The following is a 23,544-nucleotide window of genomic DNA, read 5'->3' on the forward strand; positions in this document are numbered from 1 at the left end:
GCCCTGTCTGACGGGGTTAAAGAACATTTTTGCCTTTTGCAATTTTCTACTTTATTGGGTTCAACATTAAAAAAATAATATCCAATTAAAATCCCAGTACTTTTATCATGTTATTTGCTTTAACATGTTCAATAACTGAATATTAATGGATGCGCCCTGATAAATATGATGAAATAAAAGACCTTATATCAAGATTTAATATACAAAAATATATTTATAGAAAACCCTTTTCTAAACATTCTTAAATAAAATGGTTTTAAAATACTTTTCTTTAATGTCCATCTTAAAAAATTAGTTTGCCTGCAATTGAGCATTTTTTTCTTTTCGGAATGAAGATGTTTAAACTTTATTCATTTTCTCATTAACTTATGAGAGTATTGTGGAATGTTTATAGTTCAATAATTATGCCAAGAGTCAGAAGAGATTATGAACAACAGATAAATCACACCTCCGGCTCCTTTCATGTTCAGTTTCAGTAGCAGACATTTGGCAATCCACTGCTGGGTGACAGAGAATGATTACCACTGATCTTTTCATGTCCTAGAGGTCAGACATTAAACAGGGAACATCCTGGGTACTTTACAACCTTGACTTGTCATGTTTCTTAGTTCAGAGTCTAAAGGCTGCAAGAACAGGGAGAAGGTACATGGAGGTTTTGTTAAAAAGGCAAAACAAGCCATGTAACAGATGTGAAAGGATTTGCCTTTACACGTACATATGTTAACATGTATCAGACCCTCCCTTCTCTCTGAACTCAAAGTTACAGAACTCAGTGGCTCAAGCTGAAAATAAATTCACGCGTGTGTATATGTTTAGTCAGAGAAGAAACTCAGTTTGAAGACCACATGCCTAGATATTTAGTATAGAAATATGAAATAGGGTATCTTCAATTTAGAATTGATAGAGTTGCTTAGATCCCAAAGGTCCTGCGAGTCCAATTTCAAAATTATATTTGTATCTAATATTGTCTAAGATGGAAAGGGAACTTCTCAAGGTATAGAGAAATGTTGAGAAAGACACATACCCAGATTTTCATATAACTGGAATGAAATTGTTTATGTCCTGAGATGAGAATTTACACATACACTTTGGGGATGGTCACTTATATTTGACTTCTTGCATCAAGCAACTGCCTTTAAGAATTTCTAGAGCTGGAGGTTTCTCTGACTTTTGGATATTGTTTATTTGGACTTCTAGATGAGGAACAATGGTCTCAGTATAATAGAACTTCTCTTCAAGAAGTACTTTGCCATGCCTGCAAGCAATAGTTTTGAGATGAACCATAGACCGCCTACATTAACATTCTTAAGAAATTTGTTAATCAAATAATTTCCTATCAAAACATAAACAACGTCAAAACAAATGTTAGAAAGCATGGGGAGTATACTGAGACTCTAGCAGCACCTTAGATCCATTTCCAGGTAACCTATACAAACAGATCATCATTTTAAATGAACCATTTTATGCATCTTATGCATGCCATTATGGGATAGGACTACTATGTGGGCTATGTGATCTGGTAAGGTCTTGTGTAGCACAACAGTTGTCTAGACTTGAAAGTCTTGATTTGTTTTACTGTACTGTCTGCAAGTTTTTGAGATCAATAAACTTAGGCTGATGATACATGGGTGAAGCTCCAAGTAGCAACAAATTGCCAGTGGCAAGATTGTTAAAATGGCTGTCCACCTATGGAAAATGCTCTGGTCCAGTGGCAGTGGGACCTCTCGCTGCATGTGGCTACAGATGCAGCTGAATCTCAGTCATAATCTAAGCTACAGAAGTAGCAATTCCAAAGGGGGGAAACAGGTGGCCTCTTTACAAGCCTGCCATTACCAATTTTTACAAATTCTCAGCAGCAGAATCACCAGCCTGCGTGTTATTGACCTATGCATTAGGAAAAAAAAAGGCCTAGGTCAGCTTCAGAAAAATTATTATTATTATTATTATTATAATACAGGATTTATATAGCGCCAACAGTCAGCGCTTTGCAATATAAAGAGCAACAATACAGTTCAATACAAGAGGGACAGGAGGGCCCTGATCCTTACAGCTTACAATCTAGGAGACCATTAACACATTAAAGAAAAGGCATGAAAAAAAGGGCTGAATTTTACCTGAATGTTTGGATTCTGACCATTAATGTCTGCTTTGGAGAGGTCTGGAAAGTTTGGAAGATCCAGAAGAAAAGAGCCTGTTCCGTCTCTTTGTAAAGGGGAGTGTCCATCAGTCATAAAACGATGTTTTGGAAGAGACCTGTGTGCTGCTTGATCATCCAGATACTCTGGTCTTTCACCATGAGGAAATTGAAAGCTGCCTTCAGGGAAGGCTTCAGCATTCTATAGAAAGTAAAATGAAAATATTATTAGAAACACTTTACATTTTCAGGAATTAATAAACCTAAAATGCAACTCTTACAAGTCTAAAAAATATATTAAAAAAAGACACACACGCCTAGTGTGGTCATAAGTGGGGAGGTGGGGGGGGGGGGGTGGTGTGTGCACGCGGTGTTCTCATGGCTAGTGTGATCAGTTTTTGATAGGAAAGCAGAAGAATTGGCAGGAACATTGGGGATTTCACACAAAGGAAGCAATACAAAGAACAGGATACTTTTTCATACAATTACATGGTACAGCAGGCACAAAACCAGGAATACGAAATGTTGCATTTACATATTATTTAACAGAAACAGTCTACCTACCAGCTGGCTCTACTTTAACTCCAGGGTTTACCATACACAACAGGCTAAATCTTTCTAGTCACTAATATCCTCATCTTTTAGACCTCAAGGACACGTACTACGGCAAAAAAAAAAAAAAAAAAAAAAAAGGGCCTAAACTTCTAGTGTATGGCAGGCTGCATGTGGCACCTGTGACTCTTGGGGTGCAGAGAAATGATTTTACACCCAGCATTTTTAGGTCTGTCATGCACGGTCTGTGTGCATGAGACCTAAAGGTGCAGCTTTATAAACCGAGAATGGATACCATTTTCATGATATCACAATTACTACTCCACAGTGCTTGCATTTTATCATAAAGCTAAAGCACAAAACTTGTTTTACGGGGGGGGGGTTATAAATCCTGGCAGGTTTTTTTATTTTGCCATTTGTGTCCCATTAAGAACATTTCTCTTCACTACCTTTTCTACAGACAGGAAGTAGCAGGAAAGTAGAAGTAGTAGACAGGATGTAGAAGGAAATAAATTTCAAAGTGACCAAAATGCACGCTTAGATGTCAACAGAACCAGTGTCACCATGTTGAAGATTCCCCCTCTATTTCTATGTTATAAGCTTAGTCAAAGAGTCTGACTGAGTCTAACTGAGCTCCTAATGGAGTGAAATGAGCAAGAAAGCAGTTGGATCACACCTGTATTGGACTACATCAATAAAATTAAGTTTGGGCATTTAGAAGGAGAGCTACTTCATTCGGTTTTCTGGTGCTTAAATAGTTGTATTCCTTCTGAATTAGCTGAAATTCGAGCTATTAGTGGCCCCATCACGGCAACCCAGCTTGAAAAATTAATACTGAAAATTCTGAGATTTTTGGTGGAAGATTGATGGTTGAACATGGATTGCAGGCAGTTAGCTGGGTGCTAAGTTAGCAAGTGTTGGCTGTTTGAATGCAATAGCCAGCAAGGGAGATTTACCTCTCAAGTTTTGAGTTGCCAGATTAGAAATGGAGGGAAAATCTTTAAATGGAGGCACTGGGTTTGTCGAAGAATGGATTTTAATTTGGGCTTTTAGAAGGAGAGCGGCTTCATTCTTGCTTCTGGTGCTATAACTGTGAGCAGATCATGGACTGCCTGGAGCCAGTACCAAATGAAGATAAATTTACCAAGACTGAAGCACCCAGAATTTGGAGCAACAGTGTATAGCAACCAATGAGCTTCTACTTTTCATTTTCAAAGCTTAACTGAACAAGCTGAAGATTACAGAATCTGGAGCAGTTCTGTATACTAACCAATCAGCTTCTGTCTACTCCAGTTTTAATAAATTCCCCGGATGCATTGGTGGAGTGGAGATGTTGTGGTTTTATACACCTTAATAATAAAGCCCAATTAATTTAACACATTTTCCCAAACTGAACAGAGAAAGAGGCCTAATTAACTAGTAAACGAAAAAACAAAAACGGGAAAACTCCATTTGAGATTACTGACACCAATCAAATGGCCTTTTAAAAAAACTACTCTAGCTGCCATCTAAATTACCTTTGTAACTACCCCCATCTGTCAGCCAAATTGCCTCCAAATAGTTTTTGAGCAAAAAATAAAAATAGGAAAGAACTGTGGGCTGTACCACACAGCCAAGCCAATGATTTTGGGTAAAAAGAAACCAGATTGACCCTTACATACTGCTACCATGTTCTGCAACCCAGTGTACTTAGCCAAACTATTCTAATGCATTAATCAAAAGTGCCAATCAGTCATCAATAAACACTTATGTTCTAAAATTCAAGAGCAGTGAAACAAATTATTATTAGGAAGACTGTATTAAATACTTTTCCATTAAGATAAGGAAACTGGAATTTCTTTTCCCGATTGGAAAACCATTTGAAGTCAGTGACTGGCTTTGCATTTCTACAACCCAACCCATTTCCAGAATTCGCTAAAGCTTTTAAGCTGCTAACAACCAAACTATCTTTGGGGGTATCAAATGTTGAATATTTTTCAGATTGAGTTTCTCTGGGATGTGTTTCAGTGGTTCACAGTTCTGTTATTATTCCGCTTGTTCTCAGCTTTGGTGTACTCATTACAACACCTTCCTTCCACAATGATCACACGGAAACAGAGCAGGGCTTATTCGTAAAAAAAAAGTGTCCAGAAAAGAACCATTTCTCATCTCTCAGCAACCAGAATCTTCCTTTGAGGTTTCTGTTTCAATAATTTTTTTATTGAATAAACGTTAAGAAAACACGATTACAAGTGCAAGTCTTACTTCCATTCTTGCAGAAATATACATTTGAATACACAGTAAGTAGTGGGTATTCAAATATGGAGCACATTTAACAATTGTGGCCCATCGATAGGTCATTGGTCTTTAAGGACTTTCAAGTCTTCCTTTGAGGTTTACGATGCATAAAGGAAGAACATAATAGGCCTCTATAAAACATAGTTTCTTTCAGAAACGGACGCATTCTATGTGTGCTTGTCCAGTAAAGTAGTGCAAAGAACAATGATGATGAAAGCAGTGTAGTAACCTCTGACAACCATTCCTACTTCCTTTTTAGATTTCAAATTTAAAAGCAAGAGAAGGACATAGTATGGGTACCCAGAACAAACGTTGCTTCTATCAAACACACACTATTCTAAATAGCAGTGTTATCACGATTTCACATGAATTCCCAACTAGACTTTACAGAACTGAAAGTTTCAGATATCTGTGTATACAAGACCTAATTCACTTGACCATTAAGGGAACTAAAAGATTTTTAATATGTGTTTTATATTCATACACTTACATACATAGTGACCCCCAACATTATATGTAATTTATTCACATTAAATCACAATGGATTTAACACAAGTGTTAATTTCTTACAATGGCCAAGTCAGAATCTTAGGGCCCATTCACACTTGCACATTGTGGCAAACAGAATCAACACGCCTTGCAACAAAACAGGGCAACAAACTTGCTCTAGGTTAATGTCACTCCAATGAATTGTACAGTAGAGCCCAATGACAGCAAAGGGTGGACAGTAGTTGGAGTTTTCCCATTCACAGAACTCTGAATGAATGATGCGGCTGGATGGGCCTGAACTGCCACTTTTTTTTTTTTTTTTAAATTGTGACAGCGAGTTTGGGGAGAAGATTTGTGACTCACTGTCACTAGGGGCGGGGGATCGCTGAGAGGCTGAAGCAGTTAGAAAATGTTACATGTTCCACTCAAAAAACAGGTGGAACATGTAACATGTTTCCAAAGGTGAACTTATTCTCTAACTCACAGGCGTCAAACTGGTGGCCCTCCAGCTGTTGCCAAACTACAAGTCCTATGAGGCATTGCAAGGCAGACAGTTACAAGCATGACTCCCAAAGACAAAGGCATGATGGGACTTGTAGTTTCGCAACAGCTGGAATGCCACCAGTTTGACACCCCTGCTCTGAGTCGAAGTTAGAAGCCGATTGGCTACAATGCAGAGCTGCATCAGATATTGCACTCTCCGTTTTTAGTAAATCAACTCCTTTAAGTCCTGAAGGTAAGTGTGAACAGTGATTGTAGAGCTGTAAAAATCAATTATATCTAGGCAAATTTTAACATAGGATTGCAAAAAAATGTTTTTTGGTAGTCAAAGGTCTGTACAGTCAATCTTTTATTGGGATTACTTTAAAATGATATATAAATCATCACATTATAAATTTTAAAGCTGTGTGTGTTACCTCTGACAACCATTCCTACTTCCTTTTTAGATTTAAAATTTAAAAGCAAGAGAAGGACATAGGGGAGTACTTAGTTATAACAAACCTTTGAACAACTGGATTGTAACATATATAGTCCAAACTTCAGTAACATTGGTCTCTTTCTGAGCTCTGTTCCCTGTGCCCTGACCTCAGGAGGTCACATATTTAACAGCCATAAACAACGTTCTTATGTGCCGATTGTTTGGTGCCAAAAGCTCTTTATGTTTATTTTTCTGTTCTACAATGTCAGAAGTTTAATCCTTGTTAACTAAACTTTTAACCTTCAAACATTTTTAAAACTTCTTATAGCGCCTCATGCTGGGAAGCTGCAGGGGCATCTTGGAGGTGAGAAGACTATACCGTAAAGTAGATCACTGTGTTGCCACAAAAAAACAAGGTGTATGTCTACAACAGTATATCAAGTTCTCAAACCAAGTACGGGTTAACGGCACCATGCTTTCTTTTCATTCCTCAAGGGCCCTAATCTTCCACTATGTCAATGTTCTATTGTTACAACATCAAAGGGTCCCTACTGTGAGAGACACATGGTCAATGTGAAAAGGGTGAGCGGTGAATTTACTGCTCCACTTCATTCCTTTTAAATAGGACAGTCACAGACATCAACCCTTAAAGAAAAGTCTGCATGGTGCTGCCTCTGGAGGGGCATTGAAAAAGATGGTATCTTAAAAAGGAATACTAAACAGGGCTTTAGACTCTCCAGTGCATCCATTTTGTGTGACCTGTAGGTCATCTACCGTCCTTGTTGGGCCTAATGCACTCTACTATTGCATGACCCCAATGCAACAAGGACACAGAGGAAAAAGCCTCATGCCCATAGGTGCATTAGGGGTGTATGATGTAAAATGTTCCTTTTTTTCCATGCTCGGCAGGCCCAGGTGCTGCATACAACTGCTCTTAGACAATAGTGGTGTGTGACTGTATACTATACTGGGACTCCCGTACACCCGGATATATTTTACGGACATATTCCCTGAATTCAAACTTAAATTGTATGCCCCTAATGGGCCCATGTGAGGCCTTAAAGCAGATCTTTATTCTACCCCCTTTTTAACCCTTGTTTACCTGGTTCCTGGTCCTGCACATAAAAAGGTACCCAGCCAACCAGAGGACCCAGTGTTGTCCTGCCAAGATCCGCTTTTCTGTCTCCACTTAGTCCTGCACTGCCATCATCTTCAGTTTCAGTCATCGCTTCTCAAAGGGCCACATGGCCCTGCTCCCCCTTTACTCAATGAAGGACTATGCCTCCTGGCACAGCAGGCACAGTGCACATTATTCTAGGCGAGTGAAGTGACCTGTATGGGGGAGCAGTCCAGAGGGTTTGCAGTGTAAAAAAAAAAAGCTCAATTTGCACAGCGGAGGGGAGGCAACATCCTACTGGAGGGTGAAGATCCACTTACCACGTTCTAACTGGAGGATTATTGCTGACTTAAAAGTCTCTCCATACCCAAGGATAAAATGTTTATAGAATGCAACCTACCAGTTCTATGTAGTGGCTGCTTTGCTTTTATTTTTCAGACCTTTTCCCTTTTATTTTCACCTGGCGATCCTACTACCAACACATTTCCAGTCTTAAGGTGACAATGCTTGCTCACTGTACTGTATTCATGGAGAATTGTGTTGTTACCCTAGGGCAGAAAGTGTTATGCCTACCCAAGGACAGGAAGAGCGGAACTAGGCAGGCCTGATACCATTGCTTGGTATTCAATGCAGCAGAGGCAGTATTGTCAGCTAACTACAGGAATTTAGAAGCAAATTGGATTTGTGGCAGCTAAACAGGGCAGAGAGGCAGGGCAGAGACATCACAATCTCCATCTCACCCTATCAGAGAACGCTTTACATTATTTTAGAAAAATGCAAGGTGTTCTGTGACTGGCACTGGGCCCGGAGGATAGCAATGCTCACTGTAGTAGCAGCGACTACTACAGTGATCCTCTGTTTTTACAGTGGCCCCAAAGGTATGATCATACTACACTGGTCCAAGCTGGACCAATGAAACTAGGTTTTAAAATCTATAAAATCCATACCTGGAATACTGCCGTAAAGTCACAAACTGAAATATTAAGCTTCATGAATGATCCTACAAGTTTCTTTCTATATCTATTATAAGTGGAGCTTAGAGGACTGGCTTCAACTCCAAGGACTCTAGAGAAGGTTCAAAAGGCAAACAGGTGCATTTCAGAGTAGAAAGGTCAGTGACTACAATAAGCTCTGAGCAGTTTTCAGTCTACAAACAGAAAGGAAATAAGAGAGTGAAAACTGAAAAATGGAGGAAAAAAAGCTCCAGTAAACAACAAAAAGAAAACAAAACAAAAAAAAAGCAAAAAAAAAAAAGCAGAATATCCAAGATAGTCAATGAGCAGGAAGTGATAAGGAAACTTGATTTCTGGCACAACCAACATGAAATTCTTTGTACTTACAGGAAATGTTCCTAGACCGAAAAAGGAAAACTAATGCAGTTACCACATCTAAGGACCAGTACACTACACTATCCTCAACTTTTGTGTTTTGGTTTAAGTATTTTTTAAAATCTGTATTTATAAGCTGAATTCCAGAAAATTAAAAAATAAGTCCCCCTTTGATGTAATGCCCTCACTGCAAGCTTACTGCTCGTTTATGCCTAGGGGACCTTGAAAAGCAGATTTACTTAGGCCCCTTTCATGCGGTGTGGGCTTCGGCAGTGGATCAGCCTGCTCATCGGGGAATGTGTCCGCTGATCCCCCGCTGAGCAAGTGGACGACAGGTCTGTGTCTGCTCCGCTTATGCAGAGTGGAGATGGACACAGCCCACTTTTCTCTATGTGGCAGTCAGACGGAAATGTACCATCTGTCCATTTCCATCCGATCTACCAGATCGAGGGAGAACGAATCCGCATCCATCTGTTTTTAGTGAACAGGATCAGATTGGATGTTGGCTGGTGTCAATGGAAACATGTCCATTGACATCCACTGCTCCATAGCAGTTAATAGAGGGTCAGGTCCACCTAAAAAACTGATAGGCGGACCTGATCAGTCCACCCGTGTGAAAGCGGTCTTACCTAGTACTTCACTTTTTGCAGATTCCTCTGTGCTGCTAGACTGGTCCTTGCAGCCTCTTCTTCCCTGCACCCTGGTAGTCTAAGGTCCTATTACATCATCAAGATTGATGCAGGAACCACAGTCCTGCATTGAATGTGGAGATGTCAAAGGACAGTCTACCACTGGAGTGAAGGGGAGCACCGTTAGCCAGGGGACCAGGTAAGTAAAAGGCACTTTTTATCATCCCCTAGAAAAAACAAGCAGTTAACCCTTGCAATGGGGCTGTAAGGACTTTTAAGTGTTCTGGAGTTTAACTTTAAAGAGGTTTTACAGGTGTAAAGCCCTCTAGCTTAGCTAGAAAGAAGTTTAATTTTTCTAGGAAGAGGCTGAGTAGCAGCCTGCGATGAATCAGCCTGTGGGTGAGGCAGGCAGTGTGCTCCTCCGCAAAGAAGGGAAGGGTGTTCCTGCACCTCTTCACTGAGAAAAAAGCCCTGTCTGAATGCAATGTGTGGAAGAAAATGCATGTTGCCTGGCTGTGCAGAGCTGTAGGGGGAACCAAAACTCAGCGACTCCTAAGGGGGTACTGCTACACAGGTAAAAGTATATTAAAAAAATTAAGTATTTTAATTGCTTACTTTCAGCTGCTGAGGAAGGAGCAAAGGGGATACTAGAGTACGGGCAGCACAGTGGCTAAGTGGTTAGCACTTCCGCCTGGCAGTACTAGGGTCGTTGGTTCGAATCCCAACCACGGCACCACCTGCCTGGAGTTTGCATGTCCTCCCTGTGTCTGTGTGGGTTTCCTCCAGGTACTCCAGTTTCCTCCCACACTCCAAAGACATGCTGGTAGGTTAATTGGCTCCTGTCTAAATTGTCCCTGGTATGTATATGTATGAATGTAAGTTAGGGACCTTAGACTGAACGCCCCTTGAGGGTTAGGGACTGATGTGAATGTACAATATATATGTAAAGTGCTGCGTAAATTGACGGCACTATATAAGTACCTGAAATAAATAAATAATAGAGGATGTCACTTGATTCTGCTGGATTTGTTATAAGTAAATAGCATGCATAAAATACATTACATGCACAGGTAATCTCATGGAAAAATGGTTATGGAAATTGTGTGGTGACGAGGTCTCTAATGAAGGGATTCCCTAAGTGTTCACCATTCTGCTCAAGAGATGGGACACCTCAACGGGAGCATATTTCAGGAAATTTAGTCTATTCATACCCAATGAGACATTTACTACAAGACTGCAGCTTGATCAATAAAGTCCTCCTTGTGCTACCCTAATGTATCACTATGATAACGTGACACTGACCCGCCTTCTACATTTCCGGTGGTCTTTTTATAGGCCTCTGCAAAACTCATTTGGCTACCCAGGACAGCAGGCATAAGGATCTTAAAAGACACACACAATTTTACACTTAAAAATCGCACTACATCTTCATAGGTCTCTTTTTGCTCTATACATCTACTCAAACAATTACAAAAATAAAAGAGAAAGCAACAAAAATTCTGAAATTATGTCAAAACACTACTTTTTGTATTTTTCTTGTGCATATTTAAAGGATAAATTCACCTTTGGAAACATGTTACATATTCCACCATGTAACATGCTCCTGCAGCGGCTCGGCTATCCGAGCCCTGTGTGTGACAGCTATATGGGAAGAAGTACCCCGTATCAGCTGTCACTTTTTGAAAAGAGCACAACCTATTAATTTCCCTTTTCTACTCTTCTGATTTCTTTTTGTGGGTTAAAGAGTTACGAAATCCAGGACCCTGTATTCCCTATATCTGGTCTCCCACAGTACTCAGAACATGGAAATGCAATTATTTTAGTAAATATAAACTGCTAAATACATTTTCTTATCAGCAGTTAGAGCAGTCTTGTGACTTCTATCAGTGTTCAGCAAAATATATGTTAAAGCTTGTGGGAGGAGTTGTCATTCTGCTCTAGGAGGATACAGGACCCCTGACCTCTGTCTGGACAGTGCTGATTGGACTTGCACTCTCCAAGGAAAAAAACCTCTCTAGCAATACACACTAAACTGAGCATGTGCAGAGTGTCTCCACATGATATGTCTTGCCAGGAGATGAGAGGGGGACACTGGAAGAAGGGAAAGATCAGAGAAGTCAGGATCAGACAGAATGTTTTACACAATGCAGAGGATTAACCCCTTAGTTTCCACAGTGAGTATATCAAGCATGCTTTACTGCATATAATAATAATATATATATAATAATGCATTGCAGACTGATTTTACTGTTGTGGGTTTAGTAACCCTTTAATCTCTCTGTCTTGAATGCCGTACATTGTACACGGGCTGCAACTTTTCACATAGTGGGCAATAGGAGAAGAATGTTAGCCCATATAGCTGGCGTGGTGCACACCACAAGCAACTTTCTCAGCAAAGGTTGTGGCCCTTTTCTTTTGAAGAGAGGAGGTCAGGGCGGACATAAAGTTAATATTTGTTGGTTTCATTCCATAACCTCTTATAGTATGCAGTATATGCTTGCATGTACCAGCAGATGGATTTGTCCCTTGTCATGTTTTCACGCTGGCTTTTGTACTTTTGATAAATACTTCATAATAATACAATACATCATTCATTCCCAGTGTTCTGTGGATGAATCAACTACAAGTACCGATATTCTTTGCGGATGTCGGCTAGAAGTTCATTAATTCTCTCTTTCTTTTTTTTTTCAGTGTGAAACTGTCTGCCCATAGCCCAGCAGCCGTAAGAACCACCGACACTAGACTAGAAAGATGTCCTGCAACTAGGTAAAACACACTTGGAATTAAAGGATAAGTTCCAGGGGCGTGCCTAGGGTTGGTATCACCCCTCCAGTGGTGGGCAGTCCTTGTCGTGCACACACAGCCTGCCTCTTCTCCTCCCTGTGTCCCTGTTGCACCCCCCGACCCGGTATTGCAATATCAGTTAACTCCATATAGGCTGCAAGCCGACGATCCCCACAAGATGGACCGGATCTGTGGATTGGGGAGCATAATGGATCGGACGCTTTTCACCAGTTTTAAGGGTGGAACATGTAAAAAGTTTCCAGTGCTGCAGCTGTCGCATGCTCCACAGCACTGTGGTAGTTAACGGATTCTTCCTGTCAGTATATCTGCTTACATCATGTATGGGCAAAACAGATTTACTGACAGGTCTGCAGGAGAGCTGCATGGCACCAGCAACCTGCTGATCACTGGTGCAATGCTTTCCAGGCCTAATAAAGAAAAAAGGAAGGAAGTTGTGAATAGACCATGTAAAAAAAGGGGTTTAATGTAATGTTAAAAAATAAAAATCAAGGAAAGTTAGGAACAAACTTTCCCTGGACACTGGAAATGTGTATATGCTCTGAAAGCTTGGCCAACAAGAGCTTACCCTCAACACAAGCCACCCTAGACCCAACAGAAACCAAGTAAAAGCCATGACTTGCCTTGAAGAAATGTTAGAAAGTGGAACGGTTTTATTACTTACATTTAGCATCTAATCTAAAACAGACAGGGCTTAGCCCTTTCAGGTGAATGTAGGTCTGTATCAAGCATTTCTCGTGAAATATGGGAACCATTATACATGGCTCATATATAAAAAAAAAGGTAACCATTTCACATGCATTTAACAAAATATGCACACAATCTAACTTTCTAGCATAACTAACAAAGTAAAAATTATAGTAGTAAAGCAGCATTATACATTTGCTGAAAAGCACATTTTACCACAAATAAAAATTAATGTCCCTTTAATAGATCTCCTTTGAGCATTTTATAATCTTACATAATTTTTTATGGTCTTCCAGCACCTGCTTTAAGATATATTGGCATGCAGCTGAAAATGTATTAATTACAATAATTTAAAGCACCTGGACCAGCAAGGAACCCCCATACTGGCTAGTTTATGTAACATACTAGCCAGTTTAAATGCATTATGATACAGGTTTTCTGTATTTCAGAGGTCTTTGTTATGCTACCCTTGCAAATAGTATGGACAGCACCAGTGGCTGTCTGATACCTGAATATCTGATTGGAGGCTTTCACTGTTGGGCCAACATTTCTACATGGCTCCCTTGGTTTTTCAAATGAAGGTGGTCAAGCCTGGTGGCTGCCAAGCTAGCCTCTGCATGCCACATCTAATGGTAATATTTAAAGCGGAGTTCCACTGACTTTTAATATTAGGGCACTTACCAGTTCGGGGATCCAGAAGTGTCTTCACCCCGAGCCGATTCTTCAATTGGCTGTAGGGTGCTGGCAACGCCATCTTGACTAAGGGAAACCAGTGAAGACTTGCGGCTTCACAGCCAGTTTCCTACTGCGCATGCGCAAAGAGCACTGCACTTGTGAATGGGCCACAGCCCTCTGGGACCTGTGGAATGTCTGAGGGGGGCCCAAACATCCAGCTCAGTGTGCCGCAGTGAACGGAGCTGGAAGTGGGAGCAGGCACCTGTCAAAACATTGTACCCGATCCCCCCCCCCCCAAAAAAAAGGTGCCAAATGTGGCAGGGAAGGGGGGAAGGCAGACTTTTGGGTGAAACTCTTAAATACAGAGCTTGCTTCAGTCAACTGAAGCTCAACTCTAGGCTAAATACACAATTGAGGTACTGGCTGACAGGACAATGGATAGTGTATATGTTCTACCTAGGTTACTCACATCCTAGATCCACACCTTACCTAGCTGACTAATGCTCAGGGCGCTCTCTCTCTGCTGTAGGAGCCTGCTAATGTGTGAAAAGGCTGACTGCTGACAGAACACAAAGTGGTTGTTTTTTTGGGGAACCAATTAGGGGACACCTAGTTAAGTTGGTCTGGCTTTCGTCTGAAGGTTCTTATGGCAATTATGAAGCATTGTTAGAGCATTCTATGCTGCCATCATCTAGTCCACCAATTTGGTTCAAAAGCCCTTAAAATGTTCGTCCAGACCTGCTGCATGAGCTACTTGAATGGAATCCCAGACATATAAAACAGTATTTTTTGTTCCTGTGAATGTGTATTACAATACAGTATGTATGATTTTCCTGAACGATAGCCACATTCACAGCTACAATTTAGTTTGTGAAAATTTTATATCCAGCTCCTTTGAACTTCTTGTCACTACAGTCAAAAACGATTGTCGATTTAAACTCACTATTAGTAAACTGAATTAATGTCCGGAAAATTTAAGTTTTCAAACAAAATTCTACAGATGTACAGCTGGCTTTAGTTAGAACTGTCCTGAGTTTAGTTAGTGGCTTGGACAAGCACATGTTTTGCCTTATGCTATGGACTTGCTGTACAAAGCCCTCCTGCATTGAAACGGCTTGTTTACTGTCTGTCCTCTATCAAGAAAGTATATATAAAATCATACTACCATGAAGACTATGAGAAGTCTCCCCATTTGCAGACAACCAGTATGCTAGTACCATTAGCTTTATATTCTATCCTCCTTCTCAGAGGAGGATAATTGCTAGTAAGGCGGCAGCCCATTATTGAAGGTCAACTGATCAGAAAGAAATGGAAGCCTACCAGGTGTGATACATATGTGACATGAGTGTATAGGATGTATGGATGAGAAGTGATTGGCACTCAACTGTCATAATGCTAACAATTATAACCCTTAGATGGGTAACTGGAGTTCAAAACAACATTTTGGAAGTGTACATTAAACCAGTTAAAACCAGAGATATTGCTGATATTCACCAGATGCGCATTCCATCAAAATCGGTACCTATGCGTGATGGCACAGCCGATCACGCGTTAACTCTAACTACAACGCAGAATCATACATGATGTTATATAACCAGGAGATACTGCGCATGGCAGTAGATATTCCAAATTATGTATATATAAAAGAAGGGGGATTCTAGGGGAATTTGGGACTCATTGAAGATGTGGCAGATGTGCCTTGCGGTGATTTCCCGGATTCCCCTTTGCTGGTTGCTGGAGTCCCCCAACCTTTGGGCAACGGGTGATGCTACAATATCCGGTGATGTATTGATGCTTTATTCTTGCTACAATACGATCTAAATATGATTTGCAATTCTGACAATTCTTATATTATTATACTAACAGAACTTATTCAATAAATCATGTTTTGCTTTAATATTTATTAGCCTAATCCGTGTATTAGTGAGCGATTGTAGTAGTGTTAAAAACACTTTGTTTTGAGGCAAGACACCAGGCCAGCATATATTTACTCAAATACTGAATGAATGTATTCGAAGATGAAGTTTTAAGAGACACTTCTATGGTCTCCCCCAAACAATATGGGGTACCAAGCACCAATTTATTTATCCATCAGTGTGGGTGACAATCTGTTGAAAATTAAGCCTTTTACATTTTAAATAGGGTGACCAAATCTGTCCATCCATTGCCTGTTTTATTACAGCTAAAGGAAACAACTGAAGGAGACCCAATAGTGAGTGTCTCAAAACTAAACAGAAAATTACAAAACATTTATAAGAAAACATAGGAAGTATACAATGTAGTAATATTTGCTAGAGATACCCCAAGGCTGACCACTGCATGGCCTGTTTTTCAGTGCATGCAACAAACATTGCAATTGCACATTTAAAGTGTATAGTTAAAAGTGTATTTTCACAAAAAATTCAAAAAGGTGAACTAACACTCTACATCCCTGCTGCATCTACTTCTGTGATTAATTCGTCGTCGCTGCCCATGCAGCGGTCCAGGGATTTGAAAGCCCCACCCTTTTACCCCTTTTTTTAGGCTTCCAGGATGGATCACAGCAATTATGACTGGTCACATGCAGGCATTTGACTAGTCTCTGGAATCCAGCTCAGATGTTTCATGCACATGTGGCTTTCAAGCCCAACTGAACAGTCCGACACAAGCTTCCCTGAACAATGCTCTAATCAACTTTACAGTAAGAAACAAGGTATAATTGGGTTTCATATTTTAGGCACTGGGGGAAGGAGTTCTAAAACGTGGAACAGAGAGCCCAGGCAGGCATTTATGAGTAGGAAGGGAGATGCTACCATAGCATTCAACCATATGAAAAATCCCTGTTCACCTATTTCATCTGCATGATCAGATAATTGGTGCAATTCTTCATACAGCTTATTGTATATTCTCAGCCAGAGTTCATTGGAACCCTAGGGTTCCTCTAAAGATTGCTAGGGATTTCTTGAGTTGTGGCTTACTGACCTTCCACTTAATGTTACCTGCATAGATCACAATCCAATGCCAGCTGGCAGAGGCAGCAGCATGACATCAATGACCTATTGATCCATTTGTAAGGGTGACACTCTGGCAACCACTGTAAGGGGGGGGGGGGGGGGTCATTCTTTCCACTGACCCTCAAAGGGAGGATCTTAAAATTATTTCAAAGTTCCTGAATATATCAAAATATATCAAGGGTTCCTCTAGGGTAGTGGTCTCCAAACTGCGGCCTTTTGCTTGCTTTTATCTGGTCCTTGGGGCACTATTCCATCCACTGATACTAACAATGGGGCATAATTTTTCCCATAGACACCAATGTAGAGGCACAATTCCTTCCAATGGCATGAACAATGGGGCACAATATCTCCAAATGACACCGACAATGGGGCACGATTCCTCCCAATTACACCAATGATGACTTGCAATTCCTCCCACTAACACCAACGATGGGGTGCTATTTCTCCAATGGTCACCAAAGATGGGGCATTGTTTACTCCCACTGACAGCGAGACCTTTTCGACTCCCAATGGCCACACTTCGACTCCCTTAAAGTTTGAAGGATAGTAAATGTTCATTTTGTTTTGAAAGTTTGGAGACCCCTACTTTAGGGAAAAAAGGTTGAGAGAGACTGGTATCAACTCCTTTAGCATACTAGCCTCTTTGTTGCAATCCTAGGCTGGATACATACACGGCAAACACAGACTGACCTTCACCAACATTCACTTTCCAAAGTAGTTTGCTAGGCGAACAGCCTCTAATGCTTTAGTAAATCAACCCCAGTGTCTCTAGAATTCCTGGCTGGCCTGTGTATAACGTAAACAGGAGGTAGCAAAAGATTGCTACTGACTTTTTTTTTTATAGAAGGAAAAGAAAAAATTCAGCTGAGACAAGATCCTGCAATCCTTCCTGGAACAGGCACGTAAAGTAGTGATGAAACGAAACACAAGACATAATGAAATATCAACAGACCTGCTATATTCATTATAGGGTGCAGAAAGAAGGCTTTGCATTGTGATCTCAAATATCACACGGCACGGCACATGCTACCTCAGAAGAAATCCACTTCAATTCTGCACAGATGTTCTCTTAAATTGTCAAGGGAAATCAATGATCTTTTCAACAGAAGGATTTTGTTCTTGAGATGGTCAGCGGTTTTCTTTTTAGAAGTGCCATCATTTCTTTATCACTTCTCCAGCTGTGTCTCTTCTTTTCTAATTTATCACAGCCAAAGTCAAGTTTAAGCTACTGGTAAAACCTCTTAAGGAAACCCTCACTCAAGACCTCAGACTGCAACCAATATACTGGTGACACGTAGAGAAAGAAAAAAAATCTTTCCATGAACCAACAACATGCCCACTCTTCACGGTAAATCAATCATGATGATGCAGTGGAGGGGACAGGCTCAGACACCACTCACTATCAATGAAGCTGAGCACATACAGATAAATTAGTTCAGGAGGTCAGGTTTAGGAGATGTATACTTGAAGCCCCCACCTCAAGTTTCAAAAACAGAGACCTAACTGTTAAGGTGAAACTGGTTCTGACCCATGTATTCTGCATGACAGTAGGCCAAGGTCATTCTGTGCCCATGGCACCATCACATGAAGGACTCATTCAAGGAGAAATGTACCTATCAATAACATGTAGTTGGCAGAGACACATGCTCAGAACGACCTAGGCAAAGGCAGAGGTCCTTCTGAACCTGCCCCACTGATGCTCAGTACACATTTATTTACATTTCATCCATGACAGCGTATATAGTTCTTTTACACTGTATGCATGTAAACATTTGTATAGCATAGAATACATTAAAACCATTTATGTGGATTTTTCTTGTGGTTTACACAGCTTATACATAGTTTTTTTTATTATCATCATCATTATTAATGTTGGAATGGGCCCACTGCGGCCTGGTCCACCCCCCTCCTCTATCTGCAGAGTGTAAGCCAAGGCTGATTTAATTCTTGCCTAGACAAGGATGGATGCAAAAGCACAGCCAGGACCAAGGATTTGCCATTTTCAGGTTGGGGGGGGGATAATGATTACTGCTGTTGGAAGTGTCACCTTCACCAGTAGGAGATATCCACCATGTGTAGACATTGATGTGAACTCCTGATGAAGGACCCCAGATGTAACCAGAAGAGAGAAGGATTGTCACGTTACTATGGAAAGTATCTTCGGCATTATGATTTTTTCCATACCAGTGGTTAGAGGGGAGTGGGAAGGGAGTTACTTATATCCAGAGTTGGCATCTAAGTAGGGAGGTAGGGCAATTGCATCATTAATTATATAAATGTACCTGTACTAATGCCATTCCAATTCCATGCAAGTTCAAGAAAAAGGTTAATACAATTTTCAGACCAATGGGTATTCAGACCAACAGAATAAAGTTCCAGTATAAGAAGCTGCTGAAAAAGGTCCTGCTGCTTCTACATGACTGGCACTCTTTGTCCTCCCTCCACTCTTGTTTCTCATTTCCTTATTTTGGCCATATATGGATCGAAATGTATCTGTTTAAGCAGGGACCGGACAACTTCTGATCCATGCGTGTTTGAACAGAAGTCAATCTTCCAATCAACCAGAGGTGTAACTAGAACCTTCAGGGCCCCGGTGCAACAAACCGTCAAGGCCCCCCCCCTTCCCTCCAAGGCCGGGGCCCTTTATTATAGTCCTGCAATGGGACCCTTTCACATGTTCTGCAGTGGGCCCCCTTCCTGCCGTCTTGGGTAGGGTTGCCACCTTTCCTTCAAGCCAATCCCAAACTCTTTAGCGGTGCAAGACAATTAATTGTTTTTGTAGTATACACTATATATATATTTCATGATTAAATAACATTCCTAATCATATGGATTTAATCACAAGAGCCCCCCCTTCTTCACATAAGAGTCCACAGAGTTTTCCCTTACATCTGAATTCACACAGTCCCCCTTTACATCTGAATCCGCAATGTTCCCCTTACACTGTTGGAGGGGACTCTGCAGACTCTGATGTAAGGGAGAACTCTGGAGACTCCAATTTCAAGTGGAACTTCACGCTCTCAGTCAACATTGACTATTTTTCATCTTTATGCTGCTAGCATTAGTAAATAGATATGAAAGTAGATCATATTTACTTGATCTCTGCCCCCGCCCCCATTTCTTACAGTTACTTCCTTGTTTTTTGCCTAGGCAAATGATGTCATAAATCCCAGGAGTCTTCAGGAGAGAAGGTGTTTTCGCAGAATTTCCACTTACACTTTAAGACCTCTGTGGACTCTGGGATGCAAATGGGGACTCTGTAAGAGCTGCTCTGGGAACCCGGATTTAAGGGGGGCTCTGATGTAAGAGGGAATGCTTTGGACTCTAGTGTAGGGGAGCTCTGTGGACTCTGATGTACGGGGGGGGTTTTGGTGAGCAGAGGTTCCCTTACATCAGAGTTCCCCTTTGCACTAATGTATTCCTTGGGAGGCAGGAGAGAGAAGGGGGAGGTGGAGACTTCACTCACAGTGAATGGATGGATGAATGGTGAGTGAGCTGAACCCAGGATGGAGGCTCAGGCATTGGTAGGTGGAACCTTTAATCATCCGGCTGTTGGGATTCAAACTTCCCGCTCACACATTCTCTTTTCTGAGGCACAGCACTTTTAGGGATTGGAGATTGGGTGGGGCAGACACAGGAGGAAGAGGAGCAGGAGGAGGAGGAGCAGATCAGCTCTCTCTCTCTCCTCTATCTGTGCAAAGGATGAAGGGGGGCTGTCAGTGCTGGCTCTGGGCTGTGTAGGAGACTCTCAGCTCAGAGCCCAGTAGCCAGCAACCCTTGCTGTGGAGCCACAATGCAAGCTCCTGGAATGCCCACAGTAGCGACGTTTGCAACCCTGGTAGTTCCACCACTGCAATCAACCAGCCTGTTGGAAAATGTCCACTTTATCACTGCTGTGCTGGGTCAGTATAGGAAGTCTCCCCTTTGTCTGAATACAAAGACACCATTGGGAAGATCCCCTCATCCACCTCAAATGTATGGGTGGGGGAATCGGGGCAGTTTTTTGTTTCATTTAACCGTTTGGTTGAATAAAAATCACTGTCTCATCTATGAGTTGCCTTATGGGAAGGGTGTGGGTACTGTTAAAAATTCTCTAGTGACTAATATAGAGCACAAATTTTAGGCAATAAAAATAGGGAAGAACAAATATGTACAAAAAATGGCCACTGCCCCAGTCTATAACTGGCCTTCACAGCAAGGAGCACATGGAAGGGTGACGAATGTCAAACAACAAAAGAGAAAAATTCCCAGCTCAGCTTACCAACCAGCCTGCAAACAAACCGAATGAGCCTAACAGTATGCGTTAAAAACAGGTTTTTAGTTAGCACACATTTGCAAATACATGCATAAGCTGCACAGCCTTTTCAAGGCACCCCGATATTCTGCAGTTCCTAATTCTCCAATTTTAGGAGCCCCCATAGTAGAGACGCATGTATTTAATGGATAGACCAAGGGTAGGTGAACCTGAGGGAGCCCACCCCTCCTTAAAAAAGGTACAGGTATAGCACAATGGCAGCCAAGATGTCCAATGCGCCCCCTCACCAACATTTCAACAGTACAAAAAATGGCCACTGCCCCAGTCTATAACTGGCCTTCACAACAAGAAGCACATGGAAGGGCGACGCATGTGAAACAATACAAGAGAAAAATTCCCAGCTAAACTTACTAACCAGCTTGCAAACAAACCGAATGAGCTTGTCTAACAGTATGCGTTAAAAACTGCAAAAAGAGAAAGTATATAATTATGTGATTATTTACTGACAGTATACTTTATATTCCCTTTAAAAGTTGCCTGTAACATAATAAACACAACATGAAGTTCTTCATATTTATATAAAAAAAATTAAAAAAAACAGGACTCCATTTTCCAGCAACCAAGCAAACAATGCAAAAAACAGAAATACAATGAATACATAGCACTATAATACAAGACGCACAAGCTGCAGGCACATCAAAAAAACTCAGTAAAAGCAGGAATGGTTCTCTAGTTTTGCCGTTCTCATCTGCCCTATATCACACTGTATATACAGCTTGCACACCAAATACAAGATTTCCACTGTGAATATGTTTCATCTGCTCCCACTATATTAATTGCTCGAATATGATCACGCCAATATTTATCCTAGGTATTTTCATTCAGAAATACAGCTGCTTAAACAAAAATAGTTTACTTGAAAGGCCGTCAGGAGATAGAATTACAATATTGGAGCTTTCAAATCCTGTTACATTGAGGAGGATAATTTAAACCATTTGGTAGTAAAGGGGGGACATGCAGGATTCAGGAATGTCAGGAAGTTTTGGAGGAGATATACAGTAGAATTCGTGTCACGTTTGGCTGTAACAGCCATGCCAATAAGACCTCTTGAAGCGTTGGAATTTTTACATTCCAATACAGAACATGCTTGTAATAAACAAATACAAATGTCACAGAAAACAATTTACATTGTCAAAGTCCAAATGGACTTGCAGTTTAAATTATAGAAGAATTCCGGGATAGGCAACAAAAAAAAAATCACCCATTAGTACACCCCCACCTACACAAAACACTAAACAGTAAATAAAATGCGGAAAATCCTTACCATTTAGGAGAAAAGTCTAATTGAATTTTCTTGAACTCATCTCTGTAATTCAAAAGATAACAGCATCTGCTCTGCCAAGGGGAAGGTGTAACAGCAGAGATTACATTATATCCTCTCCTTGCTCTCTCCAGTAAAAGGAAACTACAGTTCCCATCAACCACAGGGAATTGTAGTGAATGTGAGCGGGTCCACCAGGCCTGTACATGTTGAATCTGTCTGAGAGTCCCGGTCCTCCCACCACTGTAAGTGGGGCTGTATTACATCACTGCTTCCTGGAGAAAGAACTACAGAAGGGATGTGCCAAGACCAGTGGCTGGGAGAATAGGAGGCATAGCAACCACTGGTCTTACAAACAGGAAACCAAAGAGGATTAACAGTTCAATCTGAAAATGAATAGGCTATTTCAGAGCAACTAGTGAGTGAACCAGAAGATGGAGGACATATTCAGTAAAGGTAGGAAAAGGACTTGTAAAGAGGTTTTTGACCAGAGTTTTGCTTTAAATATATTCCAAGTGCATCAAAACAAAAAGGTTTGCAAAGTGTTATTTTCTTTAGAAAACAGCCACAGCATGAATGGAAAAGCCTGTCCTCTGCCAGTATGTTGTAGAGAAGGATCCTTGCTCTATGTGGAAGCAGTGGTCTCTCGACAGAGTGCCTGCTTAGTCAGAGCTTTTTTTTGTTATTATTTAAAACAATTAGGCCAACCATACACCAAGATTTCTCTCATTCAACCCAGCAAACCTCCTCCGCAGCCCACTGTAAAGCATGGTATTATGCTATTACAATTGGAAATACTAGGGGGTGTTTTTCAAAGTGATTTCTCAACCAAGTAACCCATGGAGAAATGAATGGATGAATTTGAAAAAAATGATGTTTTCCAGTTGGTGGTGCTCAGATACAGCTTAATTCTGCTTATACAAGTGGGGCCCACTTGCAAAGATATTTTTTTTCTAATTCCCGGAGTTAGGCTTTAAAGTAATGCTGGCAATACAAATACAATGCTACAGTTTCACTGAACCATTTCAATGAAAGAACGATCTTTCAGAAATTGATTGCACAAAATATGCATTTAATTGGCGATCATTTAAACAACTGGTCATGGGTTAACATCTGAATTTTCTTCTTTGAATTAACATCTATAAGATTGGTCATTGCTACATGAGCGGCAAACAAAAAATCTGGCCACAAACAAAAAACGTCACTGTGCTAGTACACCAGCCCTAGAGCCCAATTATCCCTTCTGACATTTAAATAGGTCCCGCTGCTGGCTCCAGCCAAAAATTCCACGGCCATTCATGCTACTCTAGACTGAAAGAGTTAAACACCAACTTTTTTGTTTTTACTTAAAACCATGCATTAGGAC

At 40.9% G+C, this 23,544-nt stretch overlaps 1 protein-coding gene across 1 annotated transcript in view; it reads right to left on the bottom strand.

Annotated features, from left to right (window-relative positions):
- ISM1 (isthmin 1) overlaps window positions 1–23,544 on the bottom strand; it is an 81,476-nt gene that overhangs the window by 39,383 nt on the left and 18,549 nt on the right. The window contains exon 2 of the mRNA XM_089690789.1: window positions 2,115–2,336. Coding sequence (XP_089546915.1) covers window positions 2,115–2,336 — 222 coding nt within the window. The remainder of the gene's footprint in view (window positions 1–2,114; window positions 2,337–23,544) is intronic.

Source organism: Staurois parvus, unplaced genomic scaffold (assembly GCF_062004578.1).
Source record: "Staurois parvus isolate SC_StPar_1 unplaced genomic scaffold, SC_StPar_1.0 ptg000543l, whole genome shotgun sequence".
Classification (NCBI taxonomy): domain Eukaryota; kingdom Metazoa; phylum Chordata; class Amphibia; order Anura; family Ranidae; genus Staurois; species Staurois parvus.